This window comes from Miniopterus schreibersii (genome assembly GCF_964146895.1).
Source record: "Miniopterus schreibersii genome assembly, chromosome: 2".
NCBI classification, from domain to species: domain Eukaryota; kingdom Metazoa; phylum Chordata; class Mammalia; order Chiroptera; family Miniopteridae; genus Miniopterus; species Miniopterus schreibersii.
In genome coordinates this window covers 74,770,238-74,791,362 of record NC_138102.1, presented here as the reverse complement: position 1 = coordinate 74,791,362, position 21,125 = coordinate 74,770,238, and the positions used below count along the sequence as shown (strand labels likewise).

Sequence of the window (21,125 nt, the reverse complement as noted above, 5' to 3'; positions counted from 1 at the left end):
ATATCAAAAGAAAGTGTTTCAGCCCAAATGGAACCAAACTAGAAAATAACAACAGTAAAACACAACTGGATCTAGCCTTTCCTGAAAAATAGTTATTTAAAATAAGAAAAATGTGTGCGTCTTCAGGTTGTGATATCTTCAGTCTTGAGGAATAAATATCTATATTCAACTATCCTCATCACACATACTTTCTTCTTCCAATTTCTTTGGGCTTTAAAAAAATTAGTGGACTTTAAATATAAATATATAGAGAAACCGCTCACAGGAGTTTTACATGAGAACAAATCTGAACCATACTCCAAAATATAGTTCAATATACTAAGAGGGTAAGGGGAGAGCTGGGGCAATGCAAATAAAATTCATTTGAAAAGATGCAATTTAATTCTGTGGGTAAGATTAATACCAGGCAAAACAAACTTTTTTTTTTTTTTCTGAGGAATTCTTTTTTGTTTGTTTTTTAAAAATATTACAGATGTCCCTTTTTCTACCCAATGACCCATTCCATCCCATCCCTTCCCCCTCCCCAGTCCCTCTCCCCACCATTGTTCGTGTCCTTGAGTTGTGCACATATGCATATAAATTCCTTGGTTACTCTCTCCCCCTCCACCCACTCGCCCTCCTCCATCCTTCTGACATTCATCAGTCTGATCTAGCGAATTTATTCTATAGTGAAAGTGGTAATTTAAAAATAGAAAGTGCTCTAAAATATTAATTTAATTTTATAGAAATGAGCAAAGAATGTTAGAAAATGTTTATCAAAAACTAAAGGCATCTGGGATTGAAATCATTCACAATCATACCAATTAAATTAAATTAAATCTTGAGGAACAATTATGGAAAACAAATCAAGAGTGGCAAAACTATTGTTGGTCTCTCAATCAAATCCCTTATACACCCAAAGATTAACTTGCTCCCTTTCAGTCATTAGTTTTTAAAAATGCTTTAGTAACATTGCACTAGCAATTTCAACTTAAAAGTACATACTCATACACATTTTATTTCTAAAAAAAAAGTCATATCCTAAACACAAAAGCAAGCAAGAGCAACAGGCTTAATACTGCTTTTTTTCCTCTCTCATTTCTCCCAGAAGAATAAAAGAAAAAAAAAACTCCCCGAGAGGTGGCAATCACCTCAGAAGGCATTTCTGCATAAAAAGAGCTACTAGCCAGACGACTCAGCTAAACAGTGACCATTTGCAAGCCTCCTAGTATATCCGCAGCAGACACACTATCAAATTAAAGAACCGCAAACGAAGTGGGCTGAAACCTTTCTTTGTGCAAGCCCAGCCTCTTCTTCCTGTGATGTCATCTTACAAATCTAGCAAGCCTTTATTTTCACTTCAGAGAAAGTTCATCACACAATACAGCTGGCAACGGAGGAAAAGGCCTCATTCAGCAAGAGCTAACATGCTTAGGAATTTATTTCGGAACATTTAAAAGACTCTTCTGCTTACCACCATTTGGGATCCACTACCGAATAACAAAAAGGAAAACTTCATTTTAAAAAAGCAAGAAGTAAATGCGACCAAACTGGGAATGTTTAAGTCTCTGAAAGTCTGCAGTGAAAAGCAAAATAAAATTGCTAACTTTAGCTTAAACATTCTGGAGCACAAAGAAACTTTAATTTTGGAGTATCATCCTGACTACTGAAATACAAGTTTACCAGACAAGTAGATTTATTCTGTCTCAGAGCACGGCGTTTCTTTACAATTTATAATCCAATGGATTGGCTTCACTGACTACATTTTTTCAAAGTTGCTCGTCGGTTAACAAGCCCTGGATTCAAAGATTTTCTGGAGACTAGAAAATCCGACTATTTTCCTGTTGAAGAACCAAGTGCAAACTTTACAGCAACAAATTTCATGTTTCTTTTGGAGATTCTGGAGGAAAAGGAAATATTTATAAAACCACCCAAAGATCCAGAGAATTTGCAAATACACTGGGGGTTTTAAAGTGGTCAAAATCTGAATACCAAAGGAGCCTGCTGCTGACCAAAGGACTTCAATCAACACAGTAAGCTGACCGTGCCTTTATAATGGTAAGCAATAACAGCTCTCAATGCTCCTATGATGACTCCTTTAAGTACACTTTGTATGGGTGCATGTTTAGTATGGTGTTTGTGCTTGGGTTAATATCCAACTGTGTGGCCATATACATTTTCAGCTGCACCCTCAAAGTACGAAATGAAACTACAACGTACATGATTAACTTGGCAATGTCAGACTTGCTTTTCGTTTTTACTCTACCCTTCAGGATTTTTTACTTTGCAACACGGAACTGGCCATTTGGAGATTTACTTTGTAAAATTTCAGTGATGCTGTTTTATACCAACATGTACGGAAGCATTCTGTTCTTAACCTGCATTAGTGTAGATCGATTTTTGGCAATTGTCTATCCATTTAAATCAAAGACTCTAAGAACCAAACGAAATGCAAAAATCGTTTGCATTGTTGTGTGGTTAACTGTGATGGGAGGAAGTGCACCAGCAGTTTTTTTTCAGTCTACCCACTCTCAGGGTAACAGTACCTCAGAAGCCTGCTTTGAAAATTTTCCAGAAGCCACATGGAAAACCTATCTCTCACGGATTGTAATTTTCATTGAAATAGTAGGATTTTTTATTCCTCTAATTTTAAATGTAACTTGCTCTAGTATGGTGCTAAGAACTTTAAATAAACCTGTTACATTAAGTAGAAGCAAAATAAACAAAACTAAAGTTTTAAGAATGATTTTTGTACATTTGGTCATATTTTGTTTCTGTTTTGTGCCTTATAATATCAACCTTATTTTATATTCTCTTATGAGAACACAGACGTTTGTTAATTGCTCAGCAGTGGCAGCAGTAAGGACCATGTACCCAATCACTCTCTGCATTGCTGTTTCAAACTGCTGCTTTGACCCAATAGTTTACTACTTCACGTCAGACACAATTCAGAATTCAATAAAAATGAAAAACTGGTCTGCTAGGAGAAATGACTCCAGATTCTCTGAAGTTCAAGGCACAGAGAACTTTATTCAACATAACCTACAGATCTTAGAAACTAAGGTATTTGACAATGAATCTACAATATAAGCTGCCTGAAATAAAACCACTGGAACTTCACTGGGACAGAACCTTCAAGTTCCTTCAACTGTGAAAAGTTTTCTTGAACAACTATTTCTGCATCTCGAAAAGAAAATAAGCACGTGGACATTTTAAAGTTTTTAGTATTAAAAAAAGTTGTATTCAATGTGTTAAGCATTCAAATGTATTCTATTCTTGTATACACTCCAATTTATTTTTCTTAGCCATTTTGATTTGTACCTTCCTCATTAAAAAAATCCCTTAAAAAGTTGTCCAAAGTCTAAAAATGATTATGATTTAAATCATGTGGTGACCATCTGTACTGTCTTTGAAGTTCTTAGTAATTTTATACTAAGCGATTTACAAATATTAAATGTTTTGTTTAAATAATGTTTTCATTCAACATATATCTAATTTCTGTTTCATTTGAATTGAAACTACTAATCATGTTTCTTATACTATAATAGTATAAATGAGAACAGAGAGTAATTTGAAATAATCAGTAAGTGTTTTTGGAGTATTTTTCAAAAAAGTAGCTAAAAATGACTTCTGTAAAATACGAGATACTGACACTATTTGAGGATCTTGAGCAGTTACACTTAAAGATTATTAAGGATTTTGTTTTTGCATGCAATTTATAAAAAGCAGATGCTATCTAACTATAAAGTACAGCATGCTTTAAAATTACTATTCGATCCATTTTCTGGCTTTAACAGCACCAAATTTCAAAATTATATATGCCACAAAAATTGAGGAGAAGACTAAGTAGATTTTATTTTGCTACGTAAATGTTTAAAAAACAAAATACCACTAAAGATACATTTTAAAGGTATATTTATGTCACACTAAATAACTTGTATTTTAGGTTAGAGAAACATCACAAATAGTGAGATAGTAAAATACAATATTTGGCACTTAGAAAGTAATCAATGTATGTATTACTTCCCTTCCATCTTTTGATCATTTAAAGCCAATAATGAATAGCTGAAAATATCATTTCAAGTTGTCAAAATGTTACTGTATGGCAAAATAATTCATGAAGTAAAGACATAGTTCCTTACATAAAAAGCAGTAAAACTACAGGGACAAATAAGTAAATACGGCTACATTTTCATGTCACTAAATATAAAAAAGGTAATTGCTTTGAGCTATAATTTAGATATGATGTACCAACTACACTGAAAATTTTTTACTTGAAAAAAAAGACATATAATTAATTTCAATTCAGCATTCAACCTATCTGATTTTCACATCGTACTCTTTCAAGAATACAACTTTGGACAAATACTCTGAAGATTTATATCTGATTTTTGCTCTTCTTTGGGTTTGTGATACAATGATTTCAGAGAAATCATAGTCATTTGCTAGAAAAGTAAACCCATTTTCAATGAAGTAACAGTGGTGATTTTCTTTAGGGAACCATGGTTTCCTTTAGATAAACCTAAAGGAAAGTAAGTCCTTAAAAAAAAAAAAAACTAGTGAAGAAATTAAGCATGGTCCTTTATATCCCAATAGTAGTATATATTCTGTAAACATGTTTTCCTTATTTGACTCCGAAGTACTTTTATTTGATACCATGCTTTGGAAAACAAATACATTTAGCACTCTAAACATACAGGGTGGGGCAAAAGTAGGTTTACAGTTTACAGTTGTGAGTATTCAAAACAGTTTATTCTTGTATTATTAATTATTGGATGATTTTTCATATGAACAACTGTAAACCTAGTTTTACCCCACCCTGTATATATATATATTTTAATTACTTTTTAAAATCCTCAACCAAGGATATTTTTTCCATTGATTTTTTTAGAGAGAGTGGAAGGGGTGAAGAGAAGAAAAAGAGAGAGAGACATCACTGTGACATCACTGTGACATCAACTGGTTGGCCAGGGGTCGAACCTGCATGCCCTTAACCGGAATCACACCTGTGACCCTTCTGTGTGCAGGCCTACGCTCTAACCACTGAACCACACAGGCCAGGGCCCCCACCCTATATATTTTTCAGTTGAAAAGTAAGTAACAACTTACTGATATGGTGTAAAGGGGTGGGAGTTTGTTAACAGATTTCTCAGAACTTTCCTAGGGTTAAAGATCTGTGAGCAACATAGGAAGATCTCAAAGCATATATATTACTTTAAAACACAAGCAAACTAGCTGTGGCCGAATGGGTCAGTTGGCTGGAGTGTTGTCTAGTACACCAAAAGGTTGCAGGTTCAATTCCAGGTCAGGGCACATATCCAGGTTGCAAGTTCCATCTCCGGTCGGGGCACCGGGTAAATATTTTTCTCTTCCTCTTTCTCTAAAATCAATGAAAATATGGGTCCTCGGGTGAGGACAAAAACAACCCAATAAGCAGAACAGTCATCAGATAGTACTGCACTCACTGGTGAAATTATTGTTGCCCTCTTCAGCAGGAAGACGAATAAAAAGTTTTGTAAGACTATTCACAAATAAATATGTAACATAACAAATATTAGTTTTTGCATTTAGAACTTCAAATTCTGGGTAAATCTTACCTACAGGGACAGAAGGAGTATTAAAGTTATTTTCCTTTGTTAGAGTTCACTTTAAGGTAAATTCTATATTCCTAGAGTTTTCTCTTTACCCAGAAAACCTATATTAATAAAACTCTGAGAATTTTACTTTTTGTTACCTTAAAGTAACAGTACCAAGCCCTCCCTCCCGCAAAATGGTGCCCACTATTTTCAACATTTTTATAGAAGAAGATGATATAACTAATCTTCCTTTCCACATTAATTCTCTTCAAAGGAACAGAAGATGAGAACATTTCTGAGGTGCAGAAAACAGCTTTCCAGCATACTAATGATTAGTTCTTAACTTAAAAATGATCTTTTCTGAGAAAATACCAAGTAACTAATTTACCAAAAGAATGTATGACAATATATGCATTGTACATAATATATTCACAGAAAATTTAAAGAAACTGAAGATACTATTTTATCAAGGAGTTCTGACTTCAGATATTGGTATTTTAAAAAATTGGTCACTCAGTTGAGGAACAGAAAATACAAAATGGAACATCAGCAAACTTTATCTCAACTGAGACACATTTAATTTATGAATGGCATGTAGCTAGCAAGAGATTGAAGCAATAGCTTTTTAGTCCTGCAGTTCTGGACCCCTGATGAATCAGGTACCTGATCTTCTGTCAATATGTTAAGTTACTGTTGCCTGGAAAAATTTTTACTACCTCCCAACATCCAAACGACTTTAGTGCCTATATGCCAATCCAACATGATGTCACAAATGAAGAATGGTGTGACCTAGTGCTTTTTTTCAGTTGTGAAGGAATTTTTATATAGAAAATTTTATAAACAGTGCTTACTAATAGATGAAGGTAGTCCTAAGGTAAGTTGTTTTAAAAAAGCTCTTTTTGGCTGGCCTGGAAACCAAATTTATCCATTTATAACATGACTTCTATGAAATAAATTACAAATTAAAAAGGACTAGTAGATATTTAAATCGATCCACATATTTAATGATCAACAATATTAAATTAGCAAAATTTTCCAGAGATCCAACATATATATAAAATCTTAAAACCACTAATTCTCAAATTTCTATTTTATCTTTCTTCATCTCTTTTTACCTGATGTCTGCTATGCATTTCTAACAGTCAATTTTATAAATGTACAAAAAATATTCATTTAAGTAGGGCAACAAGTCAGGATAATAAAAGAATACAAAATTAACTCCATGCAAACCTCTACTAAGCCTTTCCCTTTCTTCCCTCTCTCAAAAAGATTTACTTCAAAAACAGCTTAGAAGGGTACAAAATTATCTCTTTCATCACTTTGTGCAATGGGAATGGCAAAATCACAATCCAAGAGAAAGGACTCCAGAAGTAGAGACAATTAATGAATTTACGCATTAGTTTTCAAACTCAAAACCTGCTTTACTTATATAGATTCAATCAAGTAATTTTTGGAAATAAAGTAAATATTATGAATGAAAAACAAATATATATTATATACTTATAGCCAAGTTACAGTTAATACCTATAGGGTGAATGTGCTGAGTTTCATTATCTTCCTAACAAAATGGCTTCTGGTAAATTCACGATTCAGAATGGAAAAAGCCCTGAAGTCATTTGAAACAACTACCTCACCTTACTTAGGTTGAGGAAACTGAAGAACTAAAATGGTAAGTAGCTTGCATAGGGTCACATAAGTTAAAGTAGAGTCAGGATAAAAATTTGGGGTTTTTGTGGGGTTTTATGGTGTGTTTTTTGACATGTCCATTTCTTTAAGGTGGCAAGGGAAGTAGCACTTGCAAAGGCCCTGTGAGAGAGAACTTGGTATACTGAAAGGATTAAAACAAAGCCAAAGAAGCTGGAGATGTAGGGCTGAGACCTTATATGTACTTACAGGCCATGATAAAGCCATGTTAAGATCTGAGGAGTTGTGGAAAGTCCTGAAAAATTTCAAGTAAAAGGAGAGACATCTCAGATTTAAAATTTTAAAAAGATCCCTCTGATTACAGGGTAGAGATGCATTTGTCTTCAGCAAAAAGGAAAAAAGAATTACAATAAGAGCCATATTTATTCAATTTGAATTAAAAGAGCTCTTCCTATCCTTTTTTTATTATTATATCCTTTCTCCCTTATTAAAATGGCTTTTCTTTTTTGAAATGATGGTGGTGATAGATGGAAAGGATTTAAAAAAAATATTTTTTATTGATTTTTAGAGAGAGGGAAAGAGAAAAACATCAATGTGAGAGTGAAACATCAATGGGCTGCCTCCTGCATGCCTCCTACTGGGGATTGAGCCTACAACCCGGGCATGTATCCTGAGTGGGAATCCAACCAGCAACCTTTTGGTGCACAGGAGGATGCCCAACCGAGCAACACTGGCAAGGGCTGGGAAAGATATTTTAATGTCATTACTTGGCACAATTAAATTAGTAGCCCTTGTGGAGAAACTAGTTTGTTCATACACTGCTGGTGGGAATACAAAATGATACAATCCTTATGGCTGGGAATTTGGCAATATCTAACACACACACACACAGTTACCCTTTAACCCAGCATTCTCACTTCTTGGTATTTACTCGGAACACAGACTTTCAATAATACAAAAATACATATGTACAAGATGCAGCACTATTTGAAATCGTAAAATATTGGAAACTACCTAGATGTCTTTGTCTAAGCATACACTATTATAGCACATATACATACTGTAATACTATGCAGCTATAATAAAAGAGAGAGATCTCCAAGAACTGATACCTAGAAAATGTCAAATGAAAGAGCAAAGCATAAAAGAACACACATAGTATGCTACCTTTTGTATAAGAAAAAGACGAAACAAGAAAACATACATATATCTACTCATTTTTACAAAAAGAAACATGAAAACAATAAACCAAAAAAGGAATGGGGTAGGGAATGGTGTAGAAGGGGTACTGAAAAGTAATAACACTTAACTGACTGTAAAACTTTGGGAAGCATGCTAATGTTGTATATCAAGAATCAGGAAACCTTTTCTTCAAGGATCAGATAGTAAATATTTTAGGCCTGCAGGATAATCCATCCTATTACAACATCTCAACTATGCATTGCAGTGCAAAAGCAGCCATGGATAACACATAAATGAATGAGTGTGGTTGTCTTCCAATAAAACTACTTCAAAAACAGATGGTTGGCCTGTGGGCTGTGTGTGCCACCTCCTGTCTTACATATCAAAAAACTAAAGCCAACAAGGATAAGAAATAAAAAATAAAACCCTAGAAATATTTTTATTAGTCCCTGGCACTTAATAGGTCTCAATAATTATCTGTTGAATGAATGAACCTTAAAGTTCTATTAAAAAATGTAAATAAGTTTTAGTCAGGGCTTTGCTACAAAGTCATATGACTTAAGTCATTTAACCTTTCTATGTTGACCTCTTCATCCTTAACTATGGGTTTTGAAGTAGATATTATGTAAGGTCCATGCCAAGCCTCACAGCCTGTTTCTCATTCTTGTCAGTTATGATTTTCATCCCTTCCTTCCCTTTAGTAACCACTTTCACCACTGTTGCCATGTTATATTGGGACTACTGCAATCACTCCCTCACTCAGCCCATTTCCTATTCTCTTCCCTTCAAGCCACTCAAGACAGCTCAACAAGATTCACCAATTAAATCACCTTGTACTGATTAATGTTCAGTTTAAAAAGCTGTCAGATTCTTGCCCAGATGGTGTGGCTGAGCATTGACCAAGGAACCTGGTGGTCATGGTTCTATTCCAAGTCAGGGCACATGTCTGGGGTTGCAGGCTTGATCCCCAGCAGAGGGTGTGCAGGAGGCAGGCAACCGATGATTCTCTCTCATCATTGATGTTTCTGTCTCTCTCCCTCTTCCCTTTCTCTCTCTGAAATCAATAAAAACATATTTAAAAAATAAAAATAAATAAATGCTGTCAGATTCTCCATTGCCTGAAGGGAAAAGTCCAGTTTCAAAGTTCAAAATGCACCAAAATCTGGCCCCAGCCTACCCAATATTTTGTTTCCTCATCTCCCATACAAGATACCTCTACTCCAGGTTGGTCTATTGTCCTATGTTCACAATTCTCACTTTCTTGACTCTAGACATTTAAGAACGTGACACACTACTCACACTACTCATCCCTCTCCCTCCCCTAGTCCAATAACAAAGCTCACTCTGCTCCTTTTCCCTTTTCTCCTACAAGGCCCAGTTCAACTCCTAAACAAAACCTTTGATAACACTTATTGTCTGTATTACTTATTTTGTATTTCTTTACTGCCTTTCTTTCTTTTTTTTACATGGGCTATGTTTTATCTTCCTAACTAGATGCTTCAACCTCCTTGAAGAAGGGGATTATGTTTTTTACATCTTTGTATTCTCTACAGCACCTAACATACAGGATTGAAGTAGAGGGCGTAAAGATTGGAAGGGAGAATCATAGAGTTAAAAGCAAATTATATATTATTTTCCTACCAGATTAAAGATTTATTATTTATTTACTTTTAAATGTTTTTATTGATTTCAGAGAGAGGAAGGGAGAGGGAGAGACGGAAACATCAGTGATGAGAGAGAGTCACTGATCGGCTGCCTCCTGCTCAACCCCTACTAGGGATTAAACATGCAATACCAGGCATGTGCCCTAACTAGGAATCGAACCACTATCACCTGGATAGATGCTCAACCTCTGAGCCATGCTGGCTCGGCTTAAGATTTTAAATAACTAATATCTATTTACTTATATAGTATCTACTTTGGGTCTTTATCAATGTAGTTATAATAAATGCCCTATACCTACACACAAACATGTAAAGAAACTAAAGTTTGCCTTTTGTTTCACCAAACCTACGGTTCATTTAATTCTTCCAAAGCCCAAGAAAAAAAAGTATTGGTATTCTTTTACCAATACTACTCTGATACAAGAATTAAATTCCTGCAGTTATCACCATTACTCTTATTCCTTGATTTATTAATCTTAAACTGTATCTGTTGAATCCCGACCACTTAGATGACGTTATACACTGTGAAAAGAAACCACTTTGTTCTTGAAGACCTTCTTTATGGAACTGACTTCTCTTTTGGAACAACTATTTTCTAGGCCTGCTAAATCCTAGAATTTTTCCCCATTTTTTTTTCTTTGTACTCCTGCGACAGTTTCACTCCTTTTTTTAGATCCCATGATGTCTCTTCTCTTGGGTTTTTCATTTTGCTAAAGCATATTCTCTAGTAATTTAAAAAGGATAGTCAAGAGATAAACTTTCTCAGTCCTTGCATGCCTGAAAATTGTTTCATTTTACCCTCATGTTTGACAGTGTGGGTGATATATAGAATTTTAGATAAAAACTGTGATGCTAATCTGGATCTTATTTCCTGCAAATAACTTACTTCTTCTCTCTGAAAGCTGTTAATTTTGTCATTACCTTTGAAATTTTGAATTCTCACCAAAATGTATCCATATTCATTCATCCTGCTTGGTACTATGGATCCTTTCCATCTGAAATCTCCTGGCTTTCATTAGCTTTGGAAATTTTTCTCTTATTTTTTTTTAATTATTATTTTTCTCTCCTCCATTTTCTCTGGTCTTTCTTTTGGGGTTGAATAAATAGATACTGAACTGAGGTGTCCCAAAATATCAAAATAAGGGCAGTAACCTAGTAATACAGTAGCTTGTTGCATTTCCCTCTTAGGCAGAATTACCTTTCCTATTTCACTTTTTTTTTTCTTCTTCAAGTCCGTGACTGAAGTCTGGATTTAATTTCTATTCTACTTCTTTTGCAGGCATCAGCAGGAAGCCTTAGCCCTGTGTACACTACACAAAAGTTGGGGTGGGGCCAGGAATGTATTTGTATAGTTTGTGCACTACACAAAAGCATAAGGCTTCAGCCTAAACTCTGTATACCAAGCCTAGAGCCCATGTGTCCAGAGGGACATCTTTTTTGAATTCATTAGTACAGAATGAGACACATTTTCCAAATTCTTATAGGCTGGCACAGTGCTAGGTGGGGGACTGGCCCAGGTGTTTCACAGATCAGTAGTTCTCATATATACAATTGTCAAAATGTTGGTGCCAGGTGAGCAGTACCAGCATCACCTAGAAACATGTTAGAAATACAAATTCTAGGACTCTCCCCTAGAAACCTTAGTGTTGGTCCCAGAGATCTGTAATCTGTGTTTTAACAAGGCCTCCAGGTGATTGTGATATATGCTAAAGTTTGAGAGCCACTAGCAAAAGGTGCTTTAGAAAACTCTTGATTTCTGCCCCACTCTCTGTACCTGCTACTTTGGCCCTGTTGACTAAGTCTCCCACTTCCAGCAGAGCCCTTTCCTGTGTGTGTTCAGAGCTGTAGTTTTCTGTTGTATCCATCAATATACTTCTCATTTCCTTTTTATTCTCAAAATTGTCTCAATCCCTCAACTTCCCTCCATAGTTTTTCCACTTCAGAGTTTTAGTACTGTTGGATTTCACCCCCATGTGTTGTTTTTTCCTTTTCTGTCACTTTTCTAGGGTTTGGGAAAGAAAAAGAGGTATGTGGTAACTTTGCCATTCTGAACCAGAAATATTCTTTTTTAAAGCAACTGCACATCTAAGTTACATTTAACAAAATTATACTACATAAACTGTTTTACTGATCTTAAAAAATAACATGTGTAAGGCTTTTTCATCAAAACAAAGCAAATTCTTATATTATGAACATAACCTTCAAGTTAATTTTCTATAAAAAATGATAAATTTCCAATTATTTAATCATTTAAAAATTTAGCTCATATTTTAATATGGCATAAAAACCTTCGAATCACTTTACTACAATTGTTTATTTTAAAAGAACTTTTATTTAATTATGAGTGTAAAACATTAATACTGAACTAAAACATGCTTTTTCAGCAAAAAGGATTTTATATATAGTATTCAATGAAGCAGAAGCAGTTTAAATATAAATTAATATTACTTAAAACACTGCACTAAAAAATTACACCCTTTTGCCTACAAGCCCCATATGTAATTTTTGCTGATGACCAAAATAACTGGTTTTAAAATTGCTAAGCAAAATTTGCTATATTTTGTGTTGGGGTCCCATAAGATTTCTTTAGACTGAAATACATGTAATTCAATATAATCTTAGCTAATCAAGGAAAAATATGGACATGTATTAAAAAATAGAAAAGAACATGTGTAAATAGTTTGTCTAGAGAGATTATAGAGTTGTTCCTAGACAAATAATTACAAAAGTCAGAGATATCATTTCTGCACTATCATGGTAATTTTTACCCATCTCTATCCACCCAGGCCACTTATTCTTCATTTGAAACTAAACTGTAGAAAAGTTTACTTTCAGAAGACCTTGTTTAAATATGTGCATTAGATCCTGGTCTAAAAGTACATAGTATTAAAAGTGTCCAATACGTCTATTACAGGGATAATGCAAAAGTTTGTATTTTTCAAGAATAAGTTTATATTTTAAAGAGTTTTGTATTGGATTAGGGAACTCTATGTTCATTTTTGTTTATGACTCAATTATTAGTAACAAATAAGCCATTTTACTTCTCTTTCTCATTTTAATGTTTAAAAGAAACTGAAATGACAAAACAAATTATAAAGACCAGCATTACTTAATAAGTAAATGAAAAAACTTTTAGACAGATAAAATTATCTTAAAATATGGAAAGATTAAGTATAATGACAAGATATTAATAAAAATAATAAATGTTTATTAATTTTAAATAAAGATAAAAATGGCCAGATACTAAACTCCAGGAAAAAAAACCTTAAAAGACAGCAAGAGAGATTTATGTTAGATTCTGAAGAATTCTTACAGAGTATAATCAAAATCTTAAAGAAAAATTATGTTGTATTTACCGAAAGTAAGAAACACTGAATTTTAGCAAAAATAGAAAAGGATTTTTTAAAAGAAACAAACCCGGCTGTTTCCTATTCTACATTTCCTTATCATATTCTAAATCTAGCACTTACAGGAAGACACTAAAAATACTTTTGGTATTTGGTCATTTCTGACAATAGTGGAAAATATTAAGATCCAATAAGTAAATTGATAAAAACACACAACACTCACATGTATTTTAAAACTAGATTGTCACAGTTCAGAGTTTTAAGAACAAGCCCTAAATATCTGTAAAAGATAAATGTCAAAAAGTTGGTTCTATTTTCTAATTAAAGGTAAATGAACTTAGATGATTTAAGAATTGCACTAGAGCAGTTCTTAAATTTTACTAAACTCACTAATACATAACAGCTTCTTATTTTGCTGCAGAAATTCAGAAACTACATTAATCAGAATAGATACCTCATAAGATACTTCTACTCTGTGTTTCTTGTACATCCAGGTTTTGAGAGCCCTTCTTCACTATCGCAGTTAGGATATGACTATAAATTTAGAGACTGGAAATTCTGGGATTATTCATGTAACTTTCTAACATCATGACCTTGTAGAACACCCTCTGAACCAGAGTACAAGTTCTTCCATTCCCACAGGTTAAGTACAGAGGATATATCTGAGCTATTCTTCTACAGTTGCTATTTCCCTTCTTGTTCGTACTTGAATAATGAACAAACACTGACCTGGGGGTAATTACTGACATGATTCATGGCTAAAGCAATATAACAAATTCCACCTATAGCTGAACAGTGAACACTGCCCACATTTAACAATGCTGGAGTTCAGGGACACCTTTTATTCCCTGAACCTTTTCCATTTTGAGAAAGAAATGGGAGAGGGGCATCTCAGGAAAAAAGAAAAGTTCTACATACTTATAGTAAGCCGGGGGTAAAGAGATCCAATACCGTTTAACTGTATTCTCAGTTCTCTTTTCTTAAGAAATCTCTGTACAGTAGAGGAAAAGGGATGAAGTGAAGGGAACTAACAACTGTGATGTTTCTAAAATGTACCATTCTCATAAATGTTTGTTTATTCCTCTCAACAACTCTGAAAAGTATTATTATTCTCATTTTACAGACAAGAAAACCTGAGATAGAGACATAACTTGCTCAGAATCACACCAAAACACATTACATGACACCTCTGGATGAGAAGCTTTCCTTATCTTTAAAATAGAGTTAGCAATGTTTACTTCTGTGAAGATTAAATGAGACTTGTTGACTCCAAAGCCCAGGCTCCTTCTGCTACAGCATAGTGATACAGAGAGAAAGATACAAACACAGAGAAAACATGAATAAAGAAACTAATCACAACGGTGCATATACACAACAGTTAACTAATAAACACCCCAAGAGCAGCACAGAGGTTAAGAGCAGTCTCCAGAACTAGATAGCTTAGTTAAAATTCTGGCTCTGCCATCATCAACTTAGCTTTGTGAACAGGGAAGTTTTCTCAATTTCTCCTTGCCTCAGTTTCATCTGTGAAATGGTGATAATGATAGTGTATATTGCACAGGGCTGTGTAAAAGAAATGAGTTAACACATTTCAGCCCTTTTAACAGTGCCTATAACTATGCACCTGCAAAAATATTAACTATTGTAAGTTCTACACTGAAATGTCATATGTATAATCAAGGGTCATTCTGATGCAGGTCTTTATGATGACCAGGAAGGATTCCAACAAGTACACCAGTGATAGCTTTTAAAAGCACTGCTTCCTAAAGCAAGTTTCTATGAACTACCTAAGAGACATTTCTGAGTTGGATTTTTTTTCATCCCTGAATTTCTTTAGTCTCTGTGCCAACTCATGAACAAGGAAAATGTATAGGATGGACAATGGGGGAGGAGGAAGGAAGACATGAATGGACACGTCATAAATACTTTTCCTCCACAGTGAACTCTAGCAATTTCTCTTGTGTCAGAGTGTTCTAAAGATTAAAGGAGGAGGTAAATGAGGGATCAAACATGGGGTTCAAGACAAGAAGTCACTGAAGCAGAAGTTTAGACATGGAAAAAATTTTATGTTTAAAACCATAAACAGATCTTGATGAAGAATTCAACCTCACGTAACTAATACAAGACTTGTATTAATTCATAACAGCTATCTCAGTTTCTTTGGATTTTGTTTGTTTTTTAACATACAAGAAACCACACAAGAAACCACTAATGCTTCATTGATTCTTAACAATTTTGAAGATACAGCTATTTTATTAAATTGTGCTTATATTCTTAGACCTTTTTAAAGCAACTATCTATTCACATTTCAGTGGATAATTATTTCTGTGAACTAAGTTCTTGTCCTTATTTTAATTGTTTGTACTTTTCTGCATATCTATATTTAATTCTAAATTAGTTTAACTAGTAGAACACAAGGTCACTATCAAAAATTGTATTTCTAAGATACTGCCTTTATTTTTTTTCACTTCTATGACTGTACATTTTTTATTCTTATAGAAGAATTAGGCTTACCTGGAATCCTTTAATAAAAACTGAGAGAAAACTAAGTTCTAACATTTCCATCTATGGAAACAGACCTAGCTTTCTATTTCATCTCATTCCCATCCCCCCCTTCAATCTCCTTGAAATATGATCAAAATACCTAATTTCATCAACCCTAAATTACTATGTATTCTAAAAACACTTATGTTAAAATCTCATTTCTGAAAGTTGCATGAATGAAATAAATATGCACACTAGGACTTCCTTTTAAAATATAGTTTGCTCTTTTTTGTAAAGTCTTCTTTTAATCTTTTCTTCTTGAGGAATACATTATACCAATAGTGTTAGCGCACTAAAAAAAGGAGCTGGCTAATAAATTGTACTTGTTCTTCTTCCTGACATCAATAAGCTCTTAGACAAAGCACCTTGCTACTCAAGATAAAAAAATACATATATTATTTTTTCACTTAGAATAAAATAACCTTACTATTTATACTGTTGCCTTGTATACTGTCCCACATGCTTTACTAGATGTTATAGTGGTAATAAAAACAGTGTGAATGATTTAACAGAAATAATGTGGTATGATAACTAAGAGCACTTTATAGGTATTCTGTGTTTCTTTTTCCTCATATGCAAAACTGGAATCATACCTATACCTTCTACTTTGCAGAGTTAGTGTAAAGAACAAACAGAGTATTTTATATTAAAGCTAGATAATGTAAGGGCTTTACAGTCATCAGAAAATGGCTACTCTAAAGAGTGGCCCAAGGGCTAGCACCATCAGAATCATCTGGGAGCTTGTTAGAAATGCTGAATCTCAAGACCCACCCAAGAAGTACTTCATAAAAATCTGTATTTTAACAAGATCTCCTGATGATTTCTACAGATATTAAAGTTTGAAACCCTCAGCCTGAAACAAAGAAACTTCGTCAAGACAGTTGTGCCAAAAACTGAGAAGGACAAAGGGCATTTACAATAGTGCATATTGATTTAATGAGATTAGGAGAGCAACTTAGAGCAGGTGTTGTAGACTGGTAAAACCTGAACACTGAAAAACAATACCTCACAGGGAAAGAGAGAGGAAAAGCAGAAAAAACTAAAGTAGTAGGAATAGAGGACAATATTCTCCAGAGACAAATGGGAGTCCAGCCCACAAATAATATAATGTTCATAATGATGTTCCTCACTTAAAAACTAAAAGTAAAATTAAATACCCTCTGCTGAAAACAAAGTATGCATTCTATTTCAAGGACATTTCCCTAAAAAAACCCACTTTTAAAAAATTGGTGCATAGAATTATCTGCTATATTAACTTTTGTACAATATCTCATTTACCAATAGAGCTAGCTTTCCATTTTTAACAAGGTTAAAAACTCTATACCTTTTAAAACTAAATCGGTCTTAAATTAGTATGCATCTACCATTGCCAATGATGGGCCATAACTGCCCCCTAATATGCCTCATTCCAGGCTTTATTAATTCTGTGTCTTTCTACATTTTCGCACCTGTGCAAGTCTTTTCCACAGATGATCAGTCCCTCCATTGACGCTCATAGCTTATCTTATTTTATAGTGTAACATAGTCATTTACGTTTCTACAAGATTCCAAGCTCCTTCAAGGCTAGAGGCTATTTCCCACATCATTATGTATCTCACAGGGGGGGCAGGTACAATTCCTTTAAAATATTTGATGTACAGAACGTCAGGTATGTCCAAGGAGAATTGGGAAGAACTGAGCTAAAGGAAAATAGGGAAATGAGACCTCTGTATTACCTTTGTTAAAAAGAATTTTTCTCCAATATTTTATAAATCATGAAGCAATCCAAAGGAATATGGGTCCACACTCCATAGTGGCAAATAATTCTTAACATTTAAATAGTTTTGTAGAAACATAAAATACTTGAGCTAAAAGGGTTCAAATGTTTTGGTCTGTCTTAATTTACAAAGCAAGAAACTAAGACACAAAGACATTAACTTGTTCATGAAAAAGCTAGGACCTAAAGCCAGGTCTTCTGATTCCATGTCCTACATTAGGCCACACTGTCCCTCACTGGATAAAGGTGGTTTGCTCCACAGATGAAAGAACTCTCTGGCTATAGTGTTTGAAGAATAGGGGAATTAAGGCTGGAAAGATAAGGCAGGGGCAGGTAATCTCAACTAGAATAGAGAGGCTAAATTTTTCTGAATGGCAATAGGGAGCCATTATAGGTTCTTGAACAGGAGCATGGCATGAATAAGCATTTAGGAAGATTAACTTGGCACCAAAGTATAAAAGTAGAGACTAGTGTCAAAGCTGGAACACCAAACAGGAGCTTATAATAGTGGGTTTAAATGTAAAATAGTGATTTGATCTGACCTAGGGAAATGTAAATGAAATAGATTTTTAAAATAATAAAATAAATCTAAGAGACATGATAAAGTTTCTACTTTGTTTTTAAATTACAACACTCTGTACCTAACTAGTGAGAAAAAGATGGGAAAAAATGCTTAGTACTCAATCCTGGATGACTTGAAAAGTAATATAAAAATATAGATATTGGAAAGCTGTATTTAGAACAAAATAAAATAATTTCAGTTTTGAACGGTGAAATCAAATCTCCTTAATCACTTGAGAAGGTACTATTTAGCTGTGGGAGTTAAGGGCAAGAAATTAGGAACATAGTGGTCAAAGTGAAAGAGGTTAAGCCTTACCTATATTTTCAGAAAGAATCAGATTTTTAAAAATTAAAATAAAATGTTTCCACTTGCTGGCAAAAAGTAAATGTATGGTTGTTTTATATAACTCATGAGGAACTTTTAAAATCCCAACATAAAACATTTTTTATTATAGAAGCATGGTTATATAAATATTAACATATAGCCTCATATTACTTCGTTGCACTTATCCATATTTTTTAGAAGTGTTAAATATGGCTTAACCCTTACCTTACAGTTCACTCACCTTCCTGAAACATAGCTCTTAGTAATATATAACATTCTTTAAAAACGATGTCTAATGGTAAATACTAAAACCTTTGTGCAAAGTGCACCAGAGGTTAATTATCCACCACACAAATATACAACAGATATCCTTTGGGGCTTTTTCAAAGCCACAGGCTTTTCTCCCTTTTGTGTTCACTTCCTGTCAAGTTTGACATTTCAAAAGAACACCAAAGAAGCTGAAAATATTTTTCATAAAGTTTGTTAAAAAAAAAAAAAGCTATTCATTACAACTGTAGTAATGTATAAAATAGGCCTTCATTTAAAATTTGGGAAAAAATAAAAAATAAATATATTTAATATTTTCTTATATAAAAGTGCTCTGGGCAAATATTTGTGTAACTGAATGGTGAAACTTGCTAATGTTTGGTGACTACAGAAAAATAGTATGACAGAATCAAATTTAATGAGTCAGCTATATTTGACATTTAAAGGAGGCTCAACTTTCTTATGACTTATTAAAACTTAATACAAGAAAATAGTTAATAACTAGTACTTCCATGCTTTCCATATAGTAAGCAGTCCTCTGAAACAGTATTATTCAGAAGATAGAATGCATTTAATATAGGAAAACAAACAGTACCCTAAATATTTTTTAAGTATACATATATTTATAAATACTTCATGAATCACTAAATACTATATATAACTCTTCCAGCCATGATGAGGAAGCAGAAACCAATCTGTCTTAAACAACTACAAAACCAAACAACATAAATGAAACAATAGTTTTCAGACACTAAACAACAGGCAGCATAGGACAGTAATCCCTGAGAGAGAAAAAATGGTAAACCCTACTATTGCCTTAGCTGACTGTCTGGAGAGTGTTCCCAGGCTACAATGCAAGCAGGGCAAACTGAAATAGAGCTTAATGGTCTCCCTGGTTGAGGAAATAGAGTTGAGAAGTCAAGGAAGCCAAGGCAGCTAAAATTGGCTGAACGGAATACCACAGAGGTAAGAGTTAAATAGAAAGCAGAGAGCTAAAAAGAGAGAGCTACAGGGATCTGTGGAGGGTTACTCTTAAGTCTTCAGCTGAGTACAGATCAGTGCATTCATGTGAGGAAACTACCTAAAGCCAGGGAAAGAGCCATTGCAAGAAGCAGAACCATTCCAGGAGCTGACACCATGCCAGGAAGAACTCTGATTTTCACCAGCCAGGGTGGAAAAACCTTGTAATATATGGGACATCAGGAAGAGTACCCAAAAGAGCATTGCCTCAATAGTGGGGGAAAATTAGTCACAAATTAAAGACTGCTCTGGCTTTGTCAAAAACATCAGCAACAAAAACCTTAAAAGAATCACACAGTTTCCAAGTAACTAAATTGTGTGCCAAAACGAAGCTCAAGAATAATGAAAGGAGTATGAAAATATGTAGGAACCAGTAATGTAAAATCTGCAATGTATGGCAGGCAAAAAAGCATAAAAAATAACACCCTTAAAAAGGAGAAATATCAGTCACTAGAAACAAACTTAAAGAGACATAGATGTTAGAACTAGTAGACAGGGATTCTAAAACAGTTATTATTGACTATATTCTCTATGTTCAAGAAAGTAAAGGAAAGCACAAACATGTTAGAGAGCCATATGGAAGAAATAAAAGACTCAAATCAAACTTTTAGAGATAAAAAGTGTCTAACCTTTCAGTATATACACTGTACTTTAATTTAAAAAAACGACAACTTAAAAGTCTGTGAAAGCTCAAATATATCTATATATGTCCCTTCTCTAAAATGTCAATTATTCTCACAGGAAAAATTCACAGTATTCTATTTGTGAGCCATGACTTATCTTCATAGTTACCCACTACCACTCTATTCTTTTTATAATTAAAAAAGTAATATGTTAATTTTTTTAATTCAAACAATAAAAATTGTCCATAATTTTATCCTTAGAGATAACACTTAGCCTTTAAATTTAGAGTTTTATGACTTCTGTATCATCCTATTATTAATGAAATGTACCTTTTCCTAGACTTTAAGCATGTCGCTTTTTCTCCAAAAATTCTCAAAAGTAAAGGAATATTGTTTTGAATCCTAGAACACTGTAAAATGTACTAATTAAATAGGATTGAGCACAGGTGATTTTTAAACATTAAATATCTACTATTTCCTCCACAATTTTCAAAGTCCATGTCTTTTCCGTATCCTCACAATGCCTACCCCAATGCAAGGCATATAGCAGATGTGTATTGATGGAAATAAAAGTAATTCTCTAAAAGAAATGAGAACAGTCACTTTGAGATGATACAGTAAATGCCCTGATTTCAAT

The 21,125-nt window shown here is 33.8% G+C and overlaps 2 protein-coding genes across 4 annotated transcripts in view; one reads left to right on the top strand and one right to left on the bottom strand.

Annotated features, from left to right (window-relative positions):
* Nucleotides 1-21,125, bottom strand: part of RB1 (RB transcriptional corepressor 1) — a 140,804-nt gene that overhangs the window by 36,820 nt on the left and 82,859 nt on the right. The window lies entirely within an intron of this gene.
* LPAR6 (lysophosphatidic acid receptor 6) lies at nt 1,182-3,332 on the top strand. The gene has a single exon (XM_081128212.1). It carries the CDS (start codon nt 2,035-2,037, stop codon nt 3,067-3,069), a length of 1,035 nt encoding a protein of 344 aa, XP_080984338.1. The 5' UTR covers nt 1,182-2,034; the 3' UTR covers nt 3,070-3,332.

Coding starts and splice junctions, on each gene's coding strand:
- LPAR6 (XM_081128212.1), top strand. CDS start 2,035: ATGGTAAGCAATAACAGCTCTCAATGCTCCTATGATGACTCCTTTAAG.